The sequence below is a fragment of the Tarenaya hassleriana genome, unplaced genomic scaffold (assembly GCF_000463585.1).
Source record: "Tarenaya hassleriana unplaced genomic scaffold, ASM46358v1 Cleome34, whole genome shotgun sequence".
In the NCBI taxonomy this organism is placed as follows: Eukaryota; Viridiplantae; Streptophyta; class Magnoliopsida; order Brassicales; family Cleomaceae; genus Tarenaya; species Tarenaya hassleriana.
In genome coordinates, this window is record NW_010966542.1 from 739,510 (window position 1) to 756,554 (window position 17,045).

Consider the following 17,045-nt stretch of genomic DNA (forward strand, 5'->3'; position numbering starts at 1 on the left):
TGATACAAAAGGATCATCAAACGGAATCATCGTTGGCGTTCGTAGGATCATGAACAAGCTCTATTCGAGATAGGTAGTCATAGTGTCTTGGTAGAGACCGCCTATGACTTGTGTAACCGAAATAAGAGATTCCGTGTTATACTGCTATATCGGATGAGCCTACAGGGTCACACACACAGGAAAGGACGAATGCGCGAGAAGAGACGAGAAAATTCCGGTGGAGCGGAGGCCAGACCGAGCGGTCCGGAAGGTCTGGACCGATCGGTCCAGCTAACCCAGACCGATCGGTCTAGACGTAGACCGGTCGGTCCAGAGGTAACATGTGAGGTCCAGAAATTGTTCCAGACCGATCGGTCCAGACGTTAAAAAGCTCCAGACCAATTGGTCCAGGTATGGACCGATCGGTCCAGACGTCGGGATTTACTAAACTCGCTCTAATTAGGGTTTTAATGGGGGAAAAACTTAGGGAAACGCCACCCAACTCTTTTGGCACGAATTTCAGACCCTAGGGAGAGGTTTGGAGAGTGAAAAACCTAAGAGAAAGATCCCTGAATCCTTTGCGCAAAGAAGAAAGCGTTCTGCAGTCCTAGCAGACAAGTTCCAACCGTTGGAATCCTTTCCGCCGTGTGGATACGTGTAGAGGGCAAGGTATTCTTCCTGCCTACAGTGATCAGACGTGTTCTTCGATTGATACAGGCCCCGGATCGATTGAGGTAAGCGTTCTAACGTTTCTACAAGATCATGCATGATAGGTTCTAGGATTTCATTAAAATTTTGTTTTACATCCGCTGCGCAAACCCTAGAATCGATCTCTTAGGAATTAGATTCGCTCATGAGATCCCAGGAAAACCCAGCAGTAGAAAACGCCCATCAGATCACTGATCTGGATGCATCACGAGATGAGTATATGCATGAAGATGTCAACTACATCGCCAACAATCCGTACTCGAACACATACAATCCAGGTTGGAGGAATCACCCAAATTTCTCATACAAGAACTCCTCCAATGCTCTAAATGCTCAGCAAAGCAATTTCGACAGTTCCACTATCCCTGGCTCCTCTCAAGGGAATCAATCGCAACCCCGGAATGCCTACCCAAATCAGAACCAAGCCCCTCAACACTACCGAGCACACCGTCAGCCTCAACAAAATTTCGGTCTACCTCCATCTCAATCACCGGTATGTCCTGACCCGACATCAAGTCTATGCTTGCACAACTTATGCAGGGTCGGGAAGCCATCCGCACCGAGATGCGAGAACATTAGCAGAAGACCGACGCCTAGGACTGGGCATCCAGATCGGGTTAATCGGGTTCGGGTAAATCCGAACCGATTAATCGGGTTTCGGATCGGTTCGGGTTTTGCTTAAATAACCGATTGGGTAGTATCTCCCTATAACCGATCGGATTGGTTCGGTTCAGGTAAATAACCGATCGGGTTCGGTTATCCAATTAAACCGAAATTAAAACTTAAAAAATTATGATAATTAATTAGGGTTAATCGTTTTGCATCTGTTCTCTTCTCTCCTTCGACTCATCTCTTCTGAAGCCTCCCTGTGTCAAGTTTCTGCCTGGTCTGCTCTACCGAGCTCCGGCCAGATCCGCCCAGCTTCGGCCAGATCTGCCCAGCTCCGGTCAACTCCGCCCATATCTTGCGCTGCCAAACCAACCCTCTAATTTTTTGTTTTCCCTGTCTGTTCAAACCCGAGGGCGGAGATTATCCATCGACGTCGAGTTCTGGGATTCTCCTCTTTGTCGAGCTCTGGGCTTCTCTCCATCGAGATTTACTGAGTGGACTTGAGCTTCGTGTTATTTGATTTTCTCGCACTTTTCCAGGAATCTCGAGTGTGTTCAGTGTTGGGCGAGTGTTTGGAGGAAGGGAAGAGGAGGGATTCTGTGTGCACATGCCCATAGAAGTATTGGAAGTGATGATGCCACGTCATGAGCTTGCATCATCTGATCATCTCAATTTACTTTGTGAAAGGTTTTTAATTCTAAAATCATAATATTTTTGGGTATATAAATATAATATATAAACTTGTCCATCTTAGCGGCACATGTATAAATTTCAATGGAATTATACGTAGAATCATTTTTTTTCTTTTTTGTCTTTTTTTTTTATGTGGAATGTTTTTTCCCGTTTTTTTGGTGAATATTTTTTTAAAAAAAAATCATAACGAATCAAATAAATAAGGTGACTTGGTACAAGGTTACTTGTGTGTCATTTAGAAAGAAGTTCACCAAGATGATTCTTTTATATTCATTCTAATTTTGTTCATTGGAATATTTTTCTTATTTTGTTATTAGTTTTTCATTTTCAAAATTTATAATATGGAGCTTTTGTACGAGAAGATTGTTGGAATGTTCTATGTTTGATTTTTATTTTTGATAGGAGACTATTAATATGAGATTGATTTTGGTTCAAATGGTATTTATGAATTTTGTTTTTTTTATTTTTCTTTAAGACAATACATGAATTTTTTTTATCGAATATTTGTTTGGATAACCCGAACCGAACCCGAAAAAATCCGAACCGAACCCGAACCGAACCGATTAAAATTATATATCCGATTGGATATGAATATTCTAAATCCGTACAACACGAACCCGAAATAATCGAATTCGAATAACCCGATCTGATCCGATCGCTCACCCCTACCGACGCCCATCTCAAGCTGGTTAATAACCAGATAGCGCAACTTGCTGCCTCTGTCTCTTCGCCACCTCAAGGAGCACTTCCCGAGAACCCGGAAGCAAACCCCCGAGAGCACTGTAACGTTGTATCCTTGCGCAGTGGCAAAGAGCTCGTCAACCCTATCTGAGCATCACGCGCCTCTTTCTCCGGCAAAAGTCTTTTACACATAAATTCCGTCGCCAATCACCGGCGAACGAACCACAGAAGAAGATTTTTTTTTTTCTAAAAAGCAACCTAAAACTCGGCGGAGGTAGAGACTGAGCACCACGCGCCTCCTCCACCGCCAAAATCGTTGCGTCATCAAACGTGAATCCCTGCACCGCAGCCGAATCAGACGGTGCAGCCGCAAAAGAGGAAGAAAAAGCAGAGCATCGATATCAACGCCACGGACTCGAACGCTGTCACCACTCTCCATACTACATCGTCCACCACCATCGATAGGTAACTAAGCTCAGGCCTCCTCCACGTCAGCCAACGCCACCGCCCGTACCCCGTCGAGCTCCATCCGTTGCCGGAAAACCATCTAGATCGGGAGGCTGACAAGGACCAATGCTCCGACATCGGAATCTCTTATCCTCCCGATTGGCGTCTTGGATCTATTGCTTCGAAAGTGTCTGTGTATCTGCAGATTTATATTCTGTTTCGGTGGTGTGGTGAATGATCTTAGTGTGATGCAGAAAAGCAAGCTTTTAATGGCGGAAATGATGGCGGTAGAGAGCAATGATTTCATACATGCGTTTCTTCTATAAGAACGCTGCCTTAACCACCGTTGATTTTGTAGAGTATTTAAATTCAACGGTTCAGATCAATTTTACGTGCTGCGATTTGAATCTGTTCGCATATCTGCCTTTTGGTGGGAGAAACTTTTTCAAATCTTTTCCTTGAAATTTGAAGAAATATTCCCTCCATCATTATTTCGTTAATTTATATTTTCGAAATAATTAAATTTTTTTTAAACATCACTATCACTCGCCGTAAGCATAAACTATATATAAATATACCGGCACTAATTTTATCTCCTCCCTCAGTTCGGCGATTCTGCCAGCATGATCAAGCTCTCCCATGTTTCATCGTCCCTGAGATCATCTCTCTCGCCCAAACCCATCTTCAAACTAACCCTAAACGTCGAGATTTTGGAGACCCATCTGCAGAAATGTCGGATTCTCAAGCACTTCGACCAAATCCTGTCTCAGATGGTCCTCACCGGTCTCCTCAAGGACACATACGCAGCAAGCATACTTCTCAAATTCTCGGTTGATTCATACTTCGTCCATGTCGATCACTCTCGTAGAATCTTCCGTAGCATTGAGAACTCGAATGCGTTTATCTGGAATACAATGATGAGAGCTTACGTCCAACGAAATTTCCCTTGTAAAGCTCTTCGCTTGTACAAATGGATGCTGTGTAACCGCGTTTGCACCGATAACCGTACCTTCCCTATTATTGTACAAGCGTCGGCCTTGCGGTTATCGGAATTCGAAGGGAAACAGCTGCATGATCATGTTTTGAAGGTGGGTTTCGATTCTGACGTCTATGTACAGAATACATTGGTGAATATGTATTCTGTATGCGGGAATATGAAGGACGCACGCAAGCTATTCGATGAAAGTCCTGTGTTGGATTCAGTTTCATGGAATTCCATTCTCGCTGGTTATGTTCGGTCGGGGAACGTAGGCGAGGCCATTTCTATCTATGAGAAGATGACAGAGAAGAACGTCATTGCCTCGAATTCCATGATAAAATTGTTCTGTGAGAAAGGATTGGTCGCTGAGGCTCGTAAGGTGTTCGATGAAATGCCCATGAGAGATTTGGTTTCATGGAGTGCGTTGGTTTCATGTTATGAGAAAAATCTGATGTATAAGGATGCGGTGGCTACATTTATCAGCATGAATAGCTATGGAGTTACGCCAGATGAGGTTACAATGATCAGTGTTCTCTCTGCTTGTGCCAACTTGTCAGAGGTTTGGTTGGGGGGTTCATTGCATGCTTTTATTTTGAAGACTGGCACTGAATCTTTTGTTAACCTTCAAAATGCGTTAATCAAAATGTATACGAGCTGTGGAGGTATAAAGGCTGCTGAAAAGCTGTTCAGTTCGAGCCATTGTCTGGATCAGTTTTCCTGGAACTCTATGATTTCAGGGTATATGAAGTGTGGATTGGTCGACAAGGCTGAGGAGTTATTTGATATGATGCCCAACAAAGATGTTGTCTCGTGGAGTGCAATGATCTCAGGTTATGTACAAAATGATTGGTTTTACAAGGCATTAGAGATGTTTCAGGAGTTGCAGCTTAGAGGAATCAAACCTGATGAGACCATTTTGGTAACCGTGATCACTGCTTGCACACGAATGAATGCCCTTGAACATGGAGAACGGTTACACTCATACATAAAAGAGAATGACCTTCATATAAACCCCATTCTTGGAACAGCCCTCATTAACATGTATATGGAATGTGGTTGTCCTGAAACTGCACTGGATATTTTTTGTGGAATACATAATAAAGGAGTTTCTACATGGAATGCATTGATTGATGGCTTGGCTATGCACGGCCTTGTGGGAAAGTCACTTCTTATTTTCTCTGAGATGAAACACTCTGAAGTAAAGCCAAATGAAATCACATTCCTGAATGTCCTTAGTGCGTGTAGGCATGCGGGCTTAGTTGACGAGGGTCGGTGCCATTTTAGTTCCATGGTCAATGAGTACGAGATAGAACCAAACGTAAAGCATTATGGATGTATGATTGATCTTCTAGGACGTGCTGGCTTACTTAGAGAAGCCGAAGAGATTATTGAGACTATGCCTGTGGCGCCTGATGTGGCCACATGGGGTGCTCTGCTTGGAGCTTATGTGAAACACGGTAACTCTGAGTTGGGCGAGAGACTTGGAAGAAAGCTTGTTGAGCGTTATCCAGACCATGATGGATTTTGTGTGTTACTTTCTCATATATATGCTTCAAAAGGTGATTGGGGTGCTGTGCTTGAGATTAGAGGGGCGATGTCTGGTAACAGTGTTCAAAAGATCCCTGGCTTGAGCGTGGTCTGTAAGGAAACTAATAGATTTCCACGTCCAATAACAGATGTGCAATGAATGGTGTTAGATGGTTTTGCAGGTGGGTTTTGTTTTTTGTTTTTTTGTAGGAAAGAAGTACAAAAACACTGATTTCTCCATTGAGTACCATATACACAGATGAGTTGTGTTGACAAATTTGGTTGACCTGCACAACATTTGCTCGACAGGAACTTTTATCCTAAGTTATCTATGTACAAAGGAACGCTCTTAAACAAGAATCTGAGACTTTGCAGCGACTCGAGAACACTTCTTCCTGCCGGATTTGGTGAGAGCACAGACACATGTCTCAAGAAGCTCGAGATCTTCTTCCCAGAACAACAATGAGGCTGTTTCAGGATTCTCCAGGAGCATCTTTGATGTCAGGTAACCAGCAATCGTCCATGTCTGGTAAAGCCTGGATTGTTTCCCGATGAACTTCCCACTTCTAGTGTCATAGTATTCAGGCCATCGGTCAGCTTGGAGCCTCTTTTCAGCCAAGGTCACTGCTCTCTCTGCTAACTCTGGTCTGCCCATCTTGATGCAGGCCAATGTGAACTGAATAGATTCAGATAAGAGTGTTAATTATTGTTGTATAAGCATGCTTATGAATAACTCATTTGCGAGGAATTCATGCTCACCTGCCAAAGAAGAGTTGGCCATGATCCACTGTTGTGGTATGACCATGGCCTACAAGAAATGCAAAGAGATGAATTCCCGTTACATCAAAAGTGTCATACACTATGTAGACAAAACAATTTGAATCGATCGAAAGAGGAAGAGGCATACGTGTTCTTCGGGTCACTTCCAGTGATAACACTCCACTCTGCAAACTCCAAAGCTGGGTAACATATCTTAAGAGGCATATGCCCGATGATATCATTCCATTTCTCTTCAATCAAATTCAATATAGCTTCGTTTTGTTTCGGAGTTCCTAAAGATGAAATGATTGACCACAGATTTCCCAGCGTGAAGAACCTGAAGTCCATGTGAGCTGGCTGGAGGTTTCCAATCAGAAAGCCAGATCCAGGTTTTTCTGGAATCCAGTCCATGAGCCACGGTGAGACCTGTTCTGGGTAGATGTTGAACTTGTTGGTGGCATCCATGGAGTACTCTTCTGTTTTGTAACGGTATATCTCGTTGATTTTCTTTATGTCGAGCCAGTAGTTTTCTCTGATGTGGAACGATAACGCACTGAGCCTGTTGTTGATTGTTCTGATCAGGTTTTTTGAGCTTTCATTCGCAGTTATCATCTCACGAGAGCACCGAAGAGCTGAGTAGAACAAAGCCTGTGTCCAAGGAACCATCATCACATGTAAGGTAACACAAAACGGATCTCAAATCAACAGACCAATCCACAAGATATGTTCTCATGTGAAGGATAGCTTTTTAATCCAAATGTCACTACCCTGAATTAAACTGGAATTCGCTTATGGTAAGATTCGCATCAAACTCATGTTCACTCTTGGATGATTTATTGTGAATGTTCTTGACATATATTTTTAATTTTATTTAAAATCAGGGAAACAACGAAGGGAAAGTTACTTGGATCTCAAGAGGGTGGCCATGGATACCCATGCGGCGATCTATCATGCAGGAGCCATCAGTGACTAACAGAGTCGGGAACATATCAAAACCATCGGCTAAACACAGGTTCATTATCATCTTTATCCCCGTCTGCACGTCTATCCTCTCTTGCAGCGTGTAATCTCCCGTGATTTTTCCATACGCCCTCAACAGTATTATCCACCACAGACCTGAAAATTATCTGTTTAGACCTACTTTTGTGAATCAAATTCTGCCATAAAAGCTGTCACTCGGTTAGGTTGATGTAATACGTGCAAAGGAGTCATTTTGTGACTAGATATTGATTTACAGTTTGTATAAAGATTTACATTTTTTGTGATTTGTTGGAAGGAAAATGCAAGACAAGAAGAAGCAAGCGATACAGACCAGAATCAACGGGAGCGACCCGACCTATAGCAGATTCACCAAAATCTGGATCCAGAACCTCTTCACATTTGTCATTTTCGAGAAGTACGCTTCTGACTTTGAAACTCGCAGGCATTAATCCCTGGCCTGGGCTGTAACAATCAACCGTTTTCTCCCAACTCTGGTAAGAAAATACAACAAAGATCATTGTCTGGAAAGATATATGAGTCTCTATTCTGCGTTTGAAACATTTGTATACGTAATACTGCTGAGATTGGCATAAAAAGGGATTTACTTTTTCGTTTTCAGATCAAACAAGCGTGTTCGTACCTGCAACTGCAATGTGTGAAGGAGGAAGTTTCTCACAATCTCGGGCTCCCCCTTAAGCAAGAAAGCTAGAGCGGAAGGCACAAAGTCCCGTATAAAGACTTGATCATAGTTCAATGGCGTTGCATCGCTTGGATCTTTCGCAGCTACTGTCCCGACGGGGCAATCACAGTATGTAACAACAGCTTCCTTCAGCAATCTCCAGGCTTCTTCCTCTTTGGTTTCGCTTCTCTTCTTAACATCCTCCAACTCATCTCTATTTGCAGCTTTCTCATCGATTTTTACCCTCTCGATGGCAGGTCCCGCCTTTAGGCCGTGTTTTCCACAAATTCTCTCTAAAGTCGCGTCATTCTCACGGATTTCTGTTGAAGTTGAGAGGTTTCTTGCCCTAGAAGCAACCCGAGCTGCAACCAAGCTTCCTCTTGGATCGTTTGAGGAAAGTACAAAACTTGATTTGCTGATATTGGCGCTTGAATTCAGATTCTGGGTATTGTTTCTGCTCAAGAACTGCGAAGGGTTCGATCGAGATGCTGCGTTTGGAGTGGATTTGGATGATGAGATTCTTGTCAACGCGTAAAGAATGCATTTGGAGGGTCTCATCGTTGCGTTTCCCAGGAGAGTGACGGCGTTCATCGTCAGATTCGGTCAAGGTTTGGAGATTTGTCTTTATATGTCTGAGATTAAGGATAGAGGAGTTTCCTTTTGAGGTGGTTTTTGCTCATCTATTCGATATGTGTTTTTTCTATTAATGCATAACAATGATATTTGAGTTCAATCCAATGGATCTGAACACTTTTTGCTAATTTAGATTTTCAATTTCATTCAGTAAAAAGTTCGTGGTGCTGAATGTATTTAGCTGCCAATGGTCAAGACGCGAGACTCGAGTCAAAATCCGAAATTCGTAATACGACATCGTTTTTCTAAATGGGCCAAGATGGTGGGCCTATTTGTATCCATAGGGCATGGGAACACGTGGCGAAATTCTATTCGATCAAAGCGCGAGCTTAGGGCTTGCGGCGCTTGGTCAAACAGGACACAGGCTTCGGTTTTTGTCTCTGTGTGAAGCTGGAGGTTCGGGTGGTCCGAGCCGAGAACCCTCTTGTTTCTTCTGTCAACAGCCTTAGTATAATAATGATAGAAACTATGAAATGATCTTACGCTACTCTGCCATAATCTCATACTCGTTTTGCTGTCCTTCATCCTGGTGTTCTTGATTTGCTTTTTTGTGTGCGGAAGAACATATCGAGGTAACCTTTTTTTTTTTTTAAGTTGTGGGTTTGAAGTTTCCGAGGAATCTGGAGGGAAAGTTCTGATTTTTCTGCAATTTGATTTTTGAAATTCTCTTTCTCTCTCCCTCTTTTGCCACTGTAAGTTCCATTATGTGTTTTTTTCCTCGATTTTAAACTTTGATGGAGTTTTAATTCAAGATCTACAGTGAGTGAATTGATCAAGCAGTCATTTTTCTCTCTCCTGGAGTGTCTCTCTCTCTCTCCCGACAAATAAGACGATTCATTTGTTTGATTTGATTTCATCGACTGTCCCCTTTACGTGTTTCTCCCCCCCCCTCTCTCTCTCTCTGCAGTGTGGGGATGGATATGAAAATTTACGAGTTCTTGCCATAACCGGCGGGACTTACTTTTCTCGGACCAAATTTTCCCGAGAAAATTATACGAAAACCTTGAGAGCCCAGAAAATCCAGCTCCTTTTGAACTTCCGAGCCCAAGCTCCCCCAATCCGCTTTCGCACCTCTTGTAAAGTCACGATCTTTTCCTCTATCTAATGCTTTCCGTTATAACTTAAGATTTGTTCATTTATATTTCTGTATTAAATGCATAGCTGCCATTTTCACATGCACTGAAAACTTCTTCTTTTTTTTGTTGGTTTCCTGGGTTTCGTTCTTCAGATTTCTGGGATTTGATCTGTGCATGCAAGAGCCGAACAGATCAAGAGTGGCCGTTGGATGAGAGAATCATCGGACAGAGATGTCAGATTCCGACAAAACGGCGGTGGATCCACTGTTGAAGGATTTGGGTGAGAAGAAAGAGAATTTCCGGCGAAACGTGGTGTCTCTGGCGGCGGAGGTGAAGCAAGTGAAGGGCCGTTTGGTTTCTCAAGAGCAATCCTTTGTTAGAGAAACGCTATATAGAAAGGCAAGTTCTTTCCTTTTTGTGTCTATTGGATTTTGAATCATTATTTTCTGATTGATTCCTCCTTTTTTGTGTTCCTTTAGGTGTTTAGGATGGTGGGGTCATCCGTGTTTTGAATGTTGGATTTCTGATGTTTTTTTTTTTGTAATTTAATCAGAAAGAAATGATGGTTTATTTCACTTGTGTTTTGGGTTTTTTTCCCCTTCAGGAAGCAGAGGCGAAAACGAAGAACATGGAAATGGAGATCTGCAAACTGCAGAAGAAACTGGAAGATAGAAACTGTCAGCTTGAAGCTGCAGCATCTGCCGCTGAAAAGGTTCCTCTCACAAACAAAGGCTTCTACTGTCTATGTGATTCTGATTCAATCCATGAGATTAAGCTTTCCAATTTGTGAATTAACATTTCACTTGTAGAAAGATTCAACCTTGATGTGTGTTCATTAGAGGGTCATTTGGTTAAATCGTTGATAAAAGATTACATGTTCTGTTACTGGAAAGTATCATTATGCTCTGTTTTCTGTTTCTCTCTTTTCAGTGTTCATCTCTTGCCTATTGTTCGAAACATATGGGAGTTACGACCCATTCAAAAAGTTCTTTCAATGGTTCGAAAGTTCTTGCTGGATGAGCACACTAGTGAATCTACGGTGCTATGGTCTCTAAATCAATAGAAAAGTTTGGATCTTGAAATGTACGAACATGATCTAGCTGTTAAGTGACAGAAAATATGAAATGGGTCGATGCCGTTGTTCTAGTAGAGCTGTTGAGTTTCATGGATTTGTGTTTCTGATCATATGTCTTATTATGTGAAACAGTACCTTAAAGAGTTCGATGATCTGAGATCGCAGCTCGCCATCACTAAACGAACTGCGGAAACAAGTGCCGCATCTGCTCAATCTGCACAGATTCAGTGCTCAGCGTTTCTCAAACAACTCGACGAGAAATTGCTGTCTATTAGTGAACACGAAAATCGCGTGACCCAGCTCGGGCATCAGCTCGATAATCTGAAGAGAGATCTGAAAGCTAGAGAATGCTACCATAAACAGCTGAGTGAAGAGGTTGTGAGAATAGAGAGGGAGTTAACACGGGCTGTTGCAAAGGGCGGGATGGGCAAAGCCTGCGAGCTCCGGAAGCTTCTGGAAGAGGTGTCGCCGAAGAACTTTGAGAGGATCGACAAGATTTTGGCAGTGAAAGATGAAGAGATGGCGAAACTGAAAGATGAGATAAGGTTGATATCTGCTCATTGGAAGATCAAGACCAAGGAACTTGAAGCACAGGTGCATATCCATCTATTTGTTCCTGTTCTTCTCAATGTCCGAATGTTTTTTACAATGACTGATCTACTGAAAATGTTCGGACAAAACAAAAACAGTTGGAGAAACAGAGAAGAGGGGGTCAGGAGTTGAAGAAGAAGGTGCTGAAACTGGAGTTTTGTCTGCAGGAAGCTCGAAGTCAGACAAGGAAACTGCAGAGAGTAAGTTCATCCCTTTTTCTTTTTCTTTTTCCCTCTCAAACTAATTTTATTTTCCTAGGAATCTAACTCTTCTGCAATCCAAAAAACGATTTTTTGAGCCAAGCCCTCTTTCCAAGATTCAACATTTTCATGATCCGAGATATTACCCATTCCAAATTCCAGTTCCTGGGTTCTCTGGTGTTTTCTCAGATGATCACTGCCATGTTTCTAGGCCTTTCTCTTCGTCCAAATCTGCAAATAAAGAAGAATAAAAACATAATGTCTTCTTGCATCATCAAAGGAGAAACTGCTTCGCTTTCTTGGCTGTTCGCTGACAGTATTGTTGTAATACGATGGAATGGAGCACAGATGGGGGAGCGAAGGGACAAAGCGATCGAAGAACTGAGGGAACAGCTGTCGGAGAAACGACGCGACGAATCGGAGCAGTTGTCGGAGAGACCCAACTTCTGGGAAGCCTCGGGGTTCAAGGTCGTTGTTTCCATGTCCATGTTGATACTTGTCATCCTCTCCAAAAGATGGATTTTCTTCTTTTGTAAATGTAGTTGCAGATCAGAGTTTTTTCTCTTTAGGGCGTAAAGGATAAAACTGACTTCGAATTTAAATAAAAGCGATATAAAAATTGTTGGATGTAATTTTTTGGGAAAATTGAATGCACGAATCTATTAAAAAAATTCTAGATAAATACAGTGTTTGAAATTTGCAAATAAATACAGAAATTCTTTATGACTCTTATAGTAATCCTTATTTTTTTAATAATAAAATTAAATTATGAATTTTTGAAACGGGCTCTTCAAAAAATTTAATAAAATTAAACTATAATCAACATGCGATTTTTTTTATGGTGAAAAACCTAAATTACTGGCCCAAATGTAGCCCAAGTAGTCCGGCCCATTATAGGATGCCGCCGCTTTCGTCGCTCTATTTATAGCAGGTCGTTCCATCGAGATTCATTTCCCCAGTTCGTGCTCTCTGCCCCAAAATGGCCAAGAAATTGGTTCCACTGCTAAACCCTAAATCTCTTCTGCTCTGATACGTTGTGCAATTCCACCGATTTCGAGGCTTGTGCCATTGATTCCCTGACGAATTCACCTTACAGCTTCGGGGAAGAAAAGTAAAATGTCTAAGGACCAAGAAATCGCCATTAACGAAGCCGTTCGCAAGCTTCAGCTCGCTCTGCTCGATGGAATCACAGACCAGAAACAGCTCTTCGCGGCGGGCTCGTTGATGTCTCGTTCGGATTACGAGGATGTCGTTACGGAGCGCACAATCGCTAAGCTCTGTGGTTACCCTCTCTGCGGAAGTTCTCTCCCTTCCGAACCTTCTAGAAGGGGAAGATACCGAATCTCTCTCAAGGAACACAAGGTGTATGATATGCAGGAGGCTTGCAAGTTCTGTTCCTCTGATTGTCTTATCAGTAGTCGGGCGTTTTCGGGGACTCTAGCAGAGGCTCGGTGTTCGGTTTTCGAATCGGTGAAGCTGAACGAGATTTTGGGTTTGTTTGAAGATTCAGAAGCGTTGGAGTCCGTGGATGTGAAGGAAGATTTAGGATTGTCAAAGCTGACGATCCATGAGAATGCGGAGTTGAAAGTTGGAGACATGTCTTTGGAGGACTGGATGGGTCCTTCCAATGCCATTGAAGGTTATGTTCCGTTAAATAAGAGCAATAACAAATCCAGAAATCGCAAACAAGGTAAATGTTATCGAGTATGACATTTTATGTTTAATTATGCGAATTAGATGAACCTGGAAAGATTTGGTAGCTTGTAATCAAATGATTACAGGAACTGTCCTTGGAGTTGGCATAATCTTCAGTCACGAAATGAAAGAACAGCTTTGACCGATAAAACAACTAAAATCAGAAACGATGGGCTTGCTTTATGGGTTAGCCTTGTTGTTACTCTGGTCTCTGTTTCTATTGCTTATACTTGGTGAGCTATTTCAGATTCAGGGGCCACTCAGAACAAGCAGAGCAAAGATGAGGTTTCGCTATTTAGCGAGATGGATTTCACGAGCACTGTTATTACCAGTGATGAATATAGTGTTTCAAAGCTGCCGCCACAAACAGACAAAGCTTCTTCTGCTGGCAAATCCGAGGAACTCAAAGGAAAAAGAGTTATCAAAGATCCGAGTCAAAGTTCAGTCTCTCCCAAGAAAAAGGATTCAAGTAAGCAATAGCATTAAGTGAGCCGTGAAAGGGTTTTAGAATTCTCTTTCGAAATAGTTTCTTAAGAATGGTGGCTACGATTCCTGTTCTCGCGAAAGTTGGCCTAGAATGATATTCTTTTAGATGGCTGTTAGATCATCATAGTTTCTGCGTTTTACTTTAGCAACTAGCAAGCGATAAAACCTGGTAGGTGTCAAATGTCTGTGGTCTCCAATAACTTGACTGGTTTTTAATTTTATCATGCAGGTTATAGTGGTAAGAGTAATAAACCAAAGACCAACAAGAATATTGGGTTTAGTGAGATGGATTTTGTGAGCGAAATTATCACTAGCAATGAATATAGTGTTTCTAAACCTCTGCCTCATTCTATAGAAGTTCCTCTAGATAGCCAAGCAAGAGAGGCCAAGGGGCAAAAATATCTGGAAACCATGGAACAGCAAGTTTCTCTAACAGGATCATCATCTGCTTTTCGAGAAAAGGGTTTGAGTGAGAAGCCAAAAGAATCTGAAAGAAAGTTTAAATTTGTTGAGAACGTTCCTGATTCCTGTCAGGATGGTGCTATTATACGCACAGGTGAATCCTCAGCTCAGAATATATCTTCTTCGAGTGAAACATCACTTAAACCATCCCTTAAACCTTCTGGCTCAAAGAAACTTAATCGCTCAGTTACCTGGGCTGATGAGAATGCTGCTAGTGATGGCCATGGCAATCTCTGTGAGTTTCGGGACATTGAAGGTAGAAATGAAGGTGTTGATGCCTTCTCTTGTACAGACAGAGATGATGATGATGATAAAGTATCACGCCTTGCCTCAGCAGAAGCTCTTGCTAGGGCTTTGAGCCAGGCTGCAGAGGCTGTTGCTTCAGGAGATTCAGATGCCAGTGATGCCAGTAGGTCCTACATGTCGTACTTGCATTACAGCCTTTTGAGGTCTGGTATGATTTTACTCATTAAATTACTGACTGTTTGTATTTCTACATGGGTTTATACAGTTTCTAAAGCTGGAATAGTTCTATTGCCAAACCCACCCCAAGTTGATGGAGAGATATACAAAGTGGATGATTCAGAGGAAGAAGAAACACCTGAATCAGAGCCGACTCTTCTGAAGTGGCCTAATAAACCTGGGATTTTGGATTCTGATCTGTTTGATCCTGATCAATCATGGTTCGATGGACCCCCTGAGGCCTTCAGCCTGACAGTAAGTCTCTTATAAGCTTTTCTGCCGTTCCCCTTCAAATGTGAGTGGTTAGAACTACGTGGAACTGATGCATGCACTTTTTTTTTATTATCAGTTATCAGCTTTTGCAATGATGTGGAACGCAATCTTTGGATGGGTATCGTCCTCTTCTCTGGCATATATATATGGGAAGGAGGAAAATGAACACGAGGAATTTGTATGCGTTAACGGGAGAGAATACCCACGGAAGATCATCCTGAGCGACGGTCGTTCCTCAGAGATCAAGGAGACAATTGCTGGTTGTCTTGCGAGATCTTTACCTGGGCTTACTACCGATCTCAGACTGCCAATACCGATATCTGAGCTGGAAAAAGGACTGGTAAAACTCACACTCTCTATCATTGCCAGAGTTCAAGAGAGTAGACATAATAATATAAGGTTGTCTTACTTAAAAGCAATTGATTGAATTGATTGAATTGGAACAGGGGAGCTTGTTGGAGACAATGACATTCACAGAGGCGATTCCGGCCTTGAGGATGAAGCAATGGCAAGTGATTGTTCTTCTGTTCATGGATGCCCTCTCTGTTTCACGTCTCCCTCTGCTTACCCACTACATATCCAACACAAGCAAGGTCAGTGAGTTGGATCAAAATTTTATTTTTTTTTGTGTTTATAAGGAACAAATAAAAGATATGGGGATGTTATATTATTAATAGTTACAAGTGGAACAGGTGTTGGAGGGTGCAGGAATAGGAACAGAAGAGTACGAGGTAATGAAGGATCTTCTGATGCCCCTCGGCCGCGTTCCTCAGTTTTCCTCACGAAGCGGTGCATAACATAATACTTACTCTAAGGATACATCATCAATTCCGTTCCCTTTTGTTTGTAAAAAAAATTGAATTTCATAATGAACCTGAACAACCAAAGAGGAGATTAGGGTTTAAAAAAAGAGGAATGGGATTGCTTGGAAATTGGTGGCACTAAATGATCAGGAGGGAGGAGATGGGAGTTTTGCTGGATCTTCCTCAGCCACAGGGGCATCGTCATTCTTCACTTCAAACCATGCATATTTTACCCTCGATTCTCAAAAACACCCTTTTGGTGTAATATCAACTCAGTTTATCTCGTATGTATGTATGTATATATGAAATTCTAAGTTATTATTGAGATGGTATAAAAAAAACCAAAAAAAAGGAGTTTTAAGTATTTTAAAAAACCTGTCAAGCCACATGTTTGATTAATGGATATATATATATATGGATTGATGGAGGGGTTACTTGTTGCGGCCGAAAGCTTTGCGAGTATGGCCGACGCGCCAATGGTTCGCGTGGATATTATTTGAGGGTTTAAGTTTGGGAAAATGGTAAAAAATAGTATATCAATTTTTAATATGACAAAATCTTCCATTCGATTTCAAATTTTTTCAATTTCCATCACGAATTGTTTTGAAAAATTTTAATTATCACAAAAAAGAACTGAAATTATCCCATCAGCGTTTGTCAGTTAATGTGTCACCCTTCATCGAAAAATATACCAACTCAAGATGACACATAATCTGTCATATCAACAATTCGGTTACTGAAATCGGTTGATTTAGTAAAACCGGTTAAATGAAAACCGATTTTTTTTAATAAAAAAATAGGATTTAGGGTTTCGAATTCGAAAAAACTCGCATTAAGAACCTTTGTTAGAACAATTGGGTTGTTCTTGAAATTTATCGAAAACAGATAGTGGCACTGCCCTAGGAATCGCCTTTCCTTTGTCGGCTCCTCATACTCGACGAAATCAGAGAACAATCATTCCTCCGCCGCGGTGCTCTGACCACTGCCGAATACCGATTATGATTTTTCCACCGACGTCGACGTCGAAGCTAGGACAAGAACCAGAGCCGTCTCCACCGCCACCTCCGAAGGGATTGTGCCGCCGTCGAGGATGCCGTAGAACTCTTTGTCGAAAAACCCAATAAGCTTCATCTCCCTCCTTCTCAACAAAATAAGAGAATAAACCTTCCTCCGCCGCGCAGTGCTCCGACCACCGTCAAATACCGGTTTCGATCTCTCTATCGACATCGACGCCGAAACTAGGGAAA

At 42.1% G+C, this 17,045-nt stretch overlaps 5 protein-coding genes and 1 long non-coding RNA gene across 12 annotated transcripts; 4 read left to right on the top strand and 2 right to left on the bottom strand.

The window, feature by feature from the left end:
- Positions 1 to 2,962: 2,962 nt before the first annotated feature.
- On the bottom strand, positions 2,963 to 3,366 carry LOC109117014. The gene has a single exon (XM_019203458.1). It carries the CDS (start codon positions 3,253 to 3,255, stop codon positions 3,025 to 3,027), a length of 231 nt encoding a protein of 76 aa, XP_019059003.1. The 5' UTR covers positions 3,256 to 3,366; the 3' UTR covers positions 2,963 to 3,024.
- Positions 3,367 to 3,706: 340 nt separating this feature from the next.
- Positions 3,707 to 6,024, top strand: LOC104821744 (pentatricopeptide repeat-containing protein At2g22410, mitochondrial-like). Its single transcript, XM_010552712.1, has 2 exons — positions 3,707 to 5,805; positions 5,933 to 6,024. The coding sequence occupies exon 1, from the start codon at positions 3,741 to 3,743 to the stop codon at positions 5,781 to 5,783; it is 2,043 nt and encodes a 680-aa protein (XP_010551014.1). The 5' UTR covers positions 3,707 to 3,740; the 3' UTR covers positions 5,784 to 5,805; positions 5,933 to 6,024.
- On the bottom strand, positions 5,842 to 8,797 carry LOC104821743 (probable alkaline/neutral invertase A, chloroplastic). The gene is made up of 6 exons (XM_010552711.1): positions 8,004 to 8,797; positions 7,695 to 7,854; positions 7,287 to 7,498; positions 6,531 to 7,030; positions 6,383 to 6,431; positions 5,842 to 6,299 (listed from the first exon to the last, which is right to left on the bottom strand). Exons 1-6 carry the CDS (start codon positions 8,631 to 8,633, stop codon positions 5,973 to 5,975), a joined length of 1,878 nt encoding a protein of 625 aa, XP_010551013.1. The 5' UTR covers positions 8,634 to 8,797; the 3' UTR covers positions 5,842 to 5,972.
- On the top strand, positions 6,780 to 8,096 carry LOC104821742. 2 transcript variants are annotated; one of them, XR_773114.2, is made up of 5 exons: positions 6,780 to 6,871; positions 6,965 to 7,176; positions 7,264 to 7,394; positions 7,659 to 7,857; positions 7,983 to 8,096. It is a non-coding gene; the product is annotated as an uncharacterized LOC104821742 (long non-coding RNA). The 2 variants fall into 2 exon arrangements; XR_773115.2 differs by having other exon boundaries at positions 6,788 to 6,871; positions 6,988 to 7,176.
- Positions 8,798 to 9,081: 284 nt separating the features above from the next.
- Positions 9,082 to 12,249, top strand: LOC104821745 (coiled-coil domain-containing protein 102A). Of its 6 annotated transcripts, none has more exons than XM_010552713.2 (7): positions 9,083 to 9,247; positions 9,583 to 9,751; positions 9,904 to 10,150; positions 10,356 to 10,463; positions 10,959 to 11,420; positions 11,516 to 11,617; positions 11,807 to 12,249. In XM_010552713.2, exons 3-7 carry the CDS (start codon positions 9,983 to 9,985, stop codon positions 12,191 to 12,193), a joined length of 1,227 nt encoding a protein of 408 aa, XP_010551015.1. In that variant the 5' UTR covers positions 9,083 to 9,247; positions 9,583 to 9,751; positions 9,904 to 9,982; the 3' UTR covers positions 12,194 to 12,249. The 6 variants fall into 6 exon arrangements, with proteins under 6 accessions (XP_010551016.1, XP_010551015.1, XP_019059000.1 ...); XM_019203455.1 differs by lacking the exon at positions 11,807 to 12,249 and adding an exon at positions 11,721 to 11,793 and having other exon boundaries at positions 9,084 to 9,247; XM_010552716.2 differs by having other exon boundaries at positions 9,085 to 9,247; positions 11,829 to 11,954.
- A 328-nt stretch (positions 12,250 to 12,577) lies between these two features.
- On the top strand, positions 12,578 to 16,019 carry LOC104821746 (putative RNA polymerase II subunit B1 CTD phosphatase RPAP2 homolog). Its single transcript, XM_010552717.2, has 7 exons — positions 12,578 to 13,307; positions 13,560 to 13,781; positions 14,028 to 14,669; positions 14,772 to 14,977; positions 15,072 to 15,335; positions 15,442 to 15,588; positions 15,688 to 16,019. The coding sequence occupies exons 1-7, from the start codon at positions 12,734 to 12,736 to the stop codon at positions 15,790 to 15,792; spliced, it is 2,160 nt and encodes a 719-aa protein (XP_010551019.1). The 5' UTR covers positions 12,578 to 12,733; the 3' UTR covers positions 15,793 to 16,019.
- The last annotated feature ends 1,026 nt before the right edge of the window (positions 16,020 to 17,045 follow it).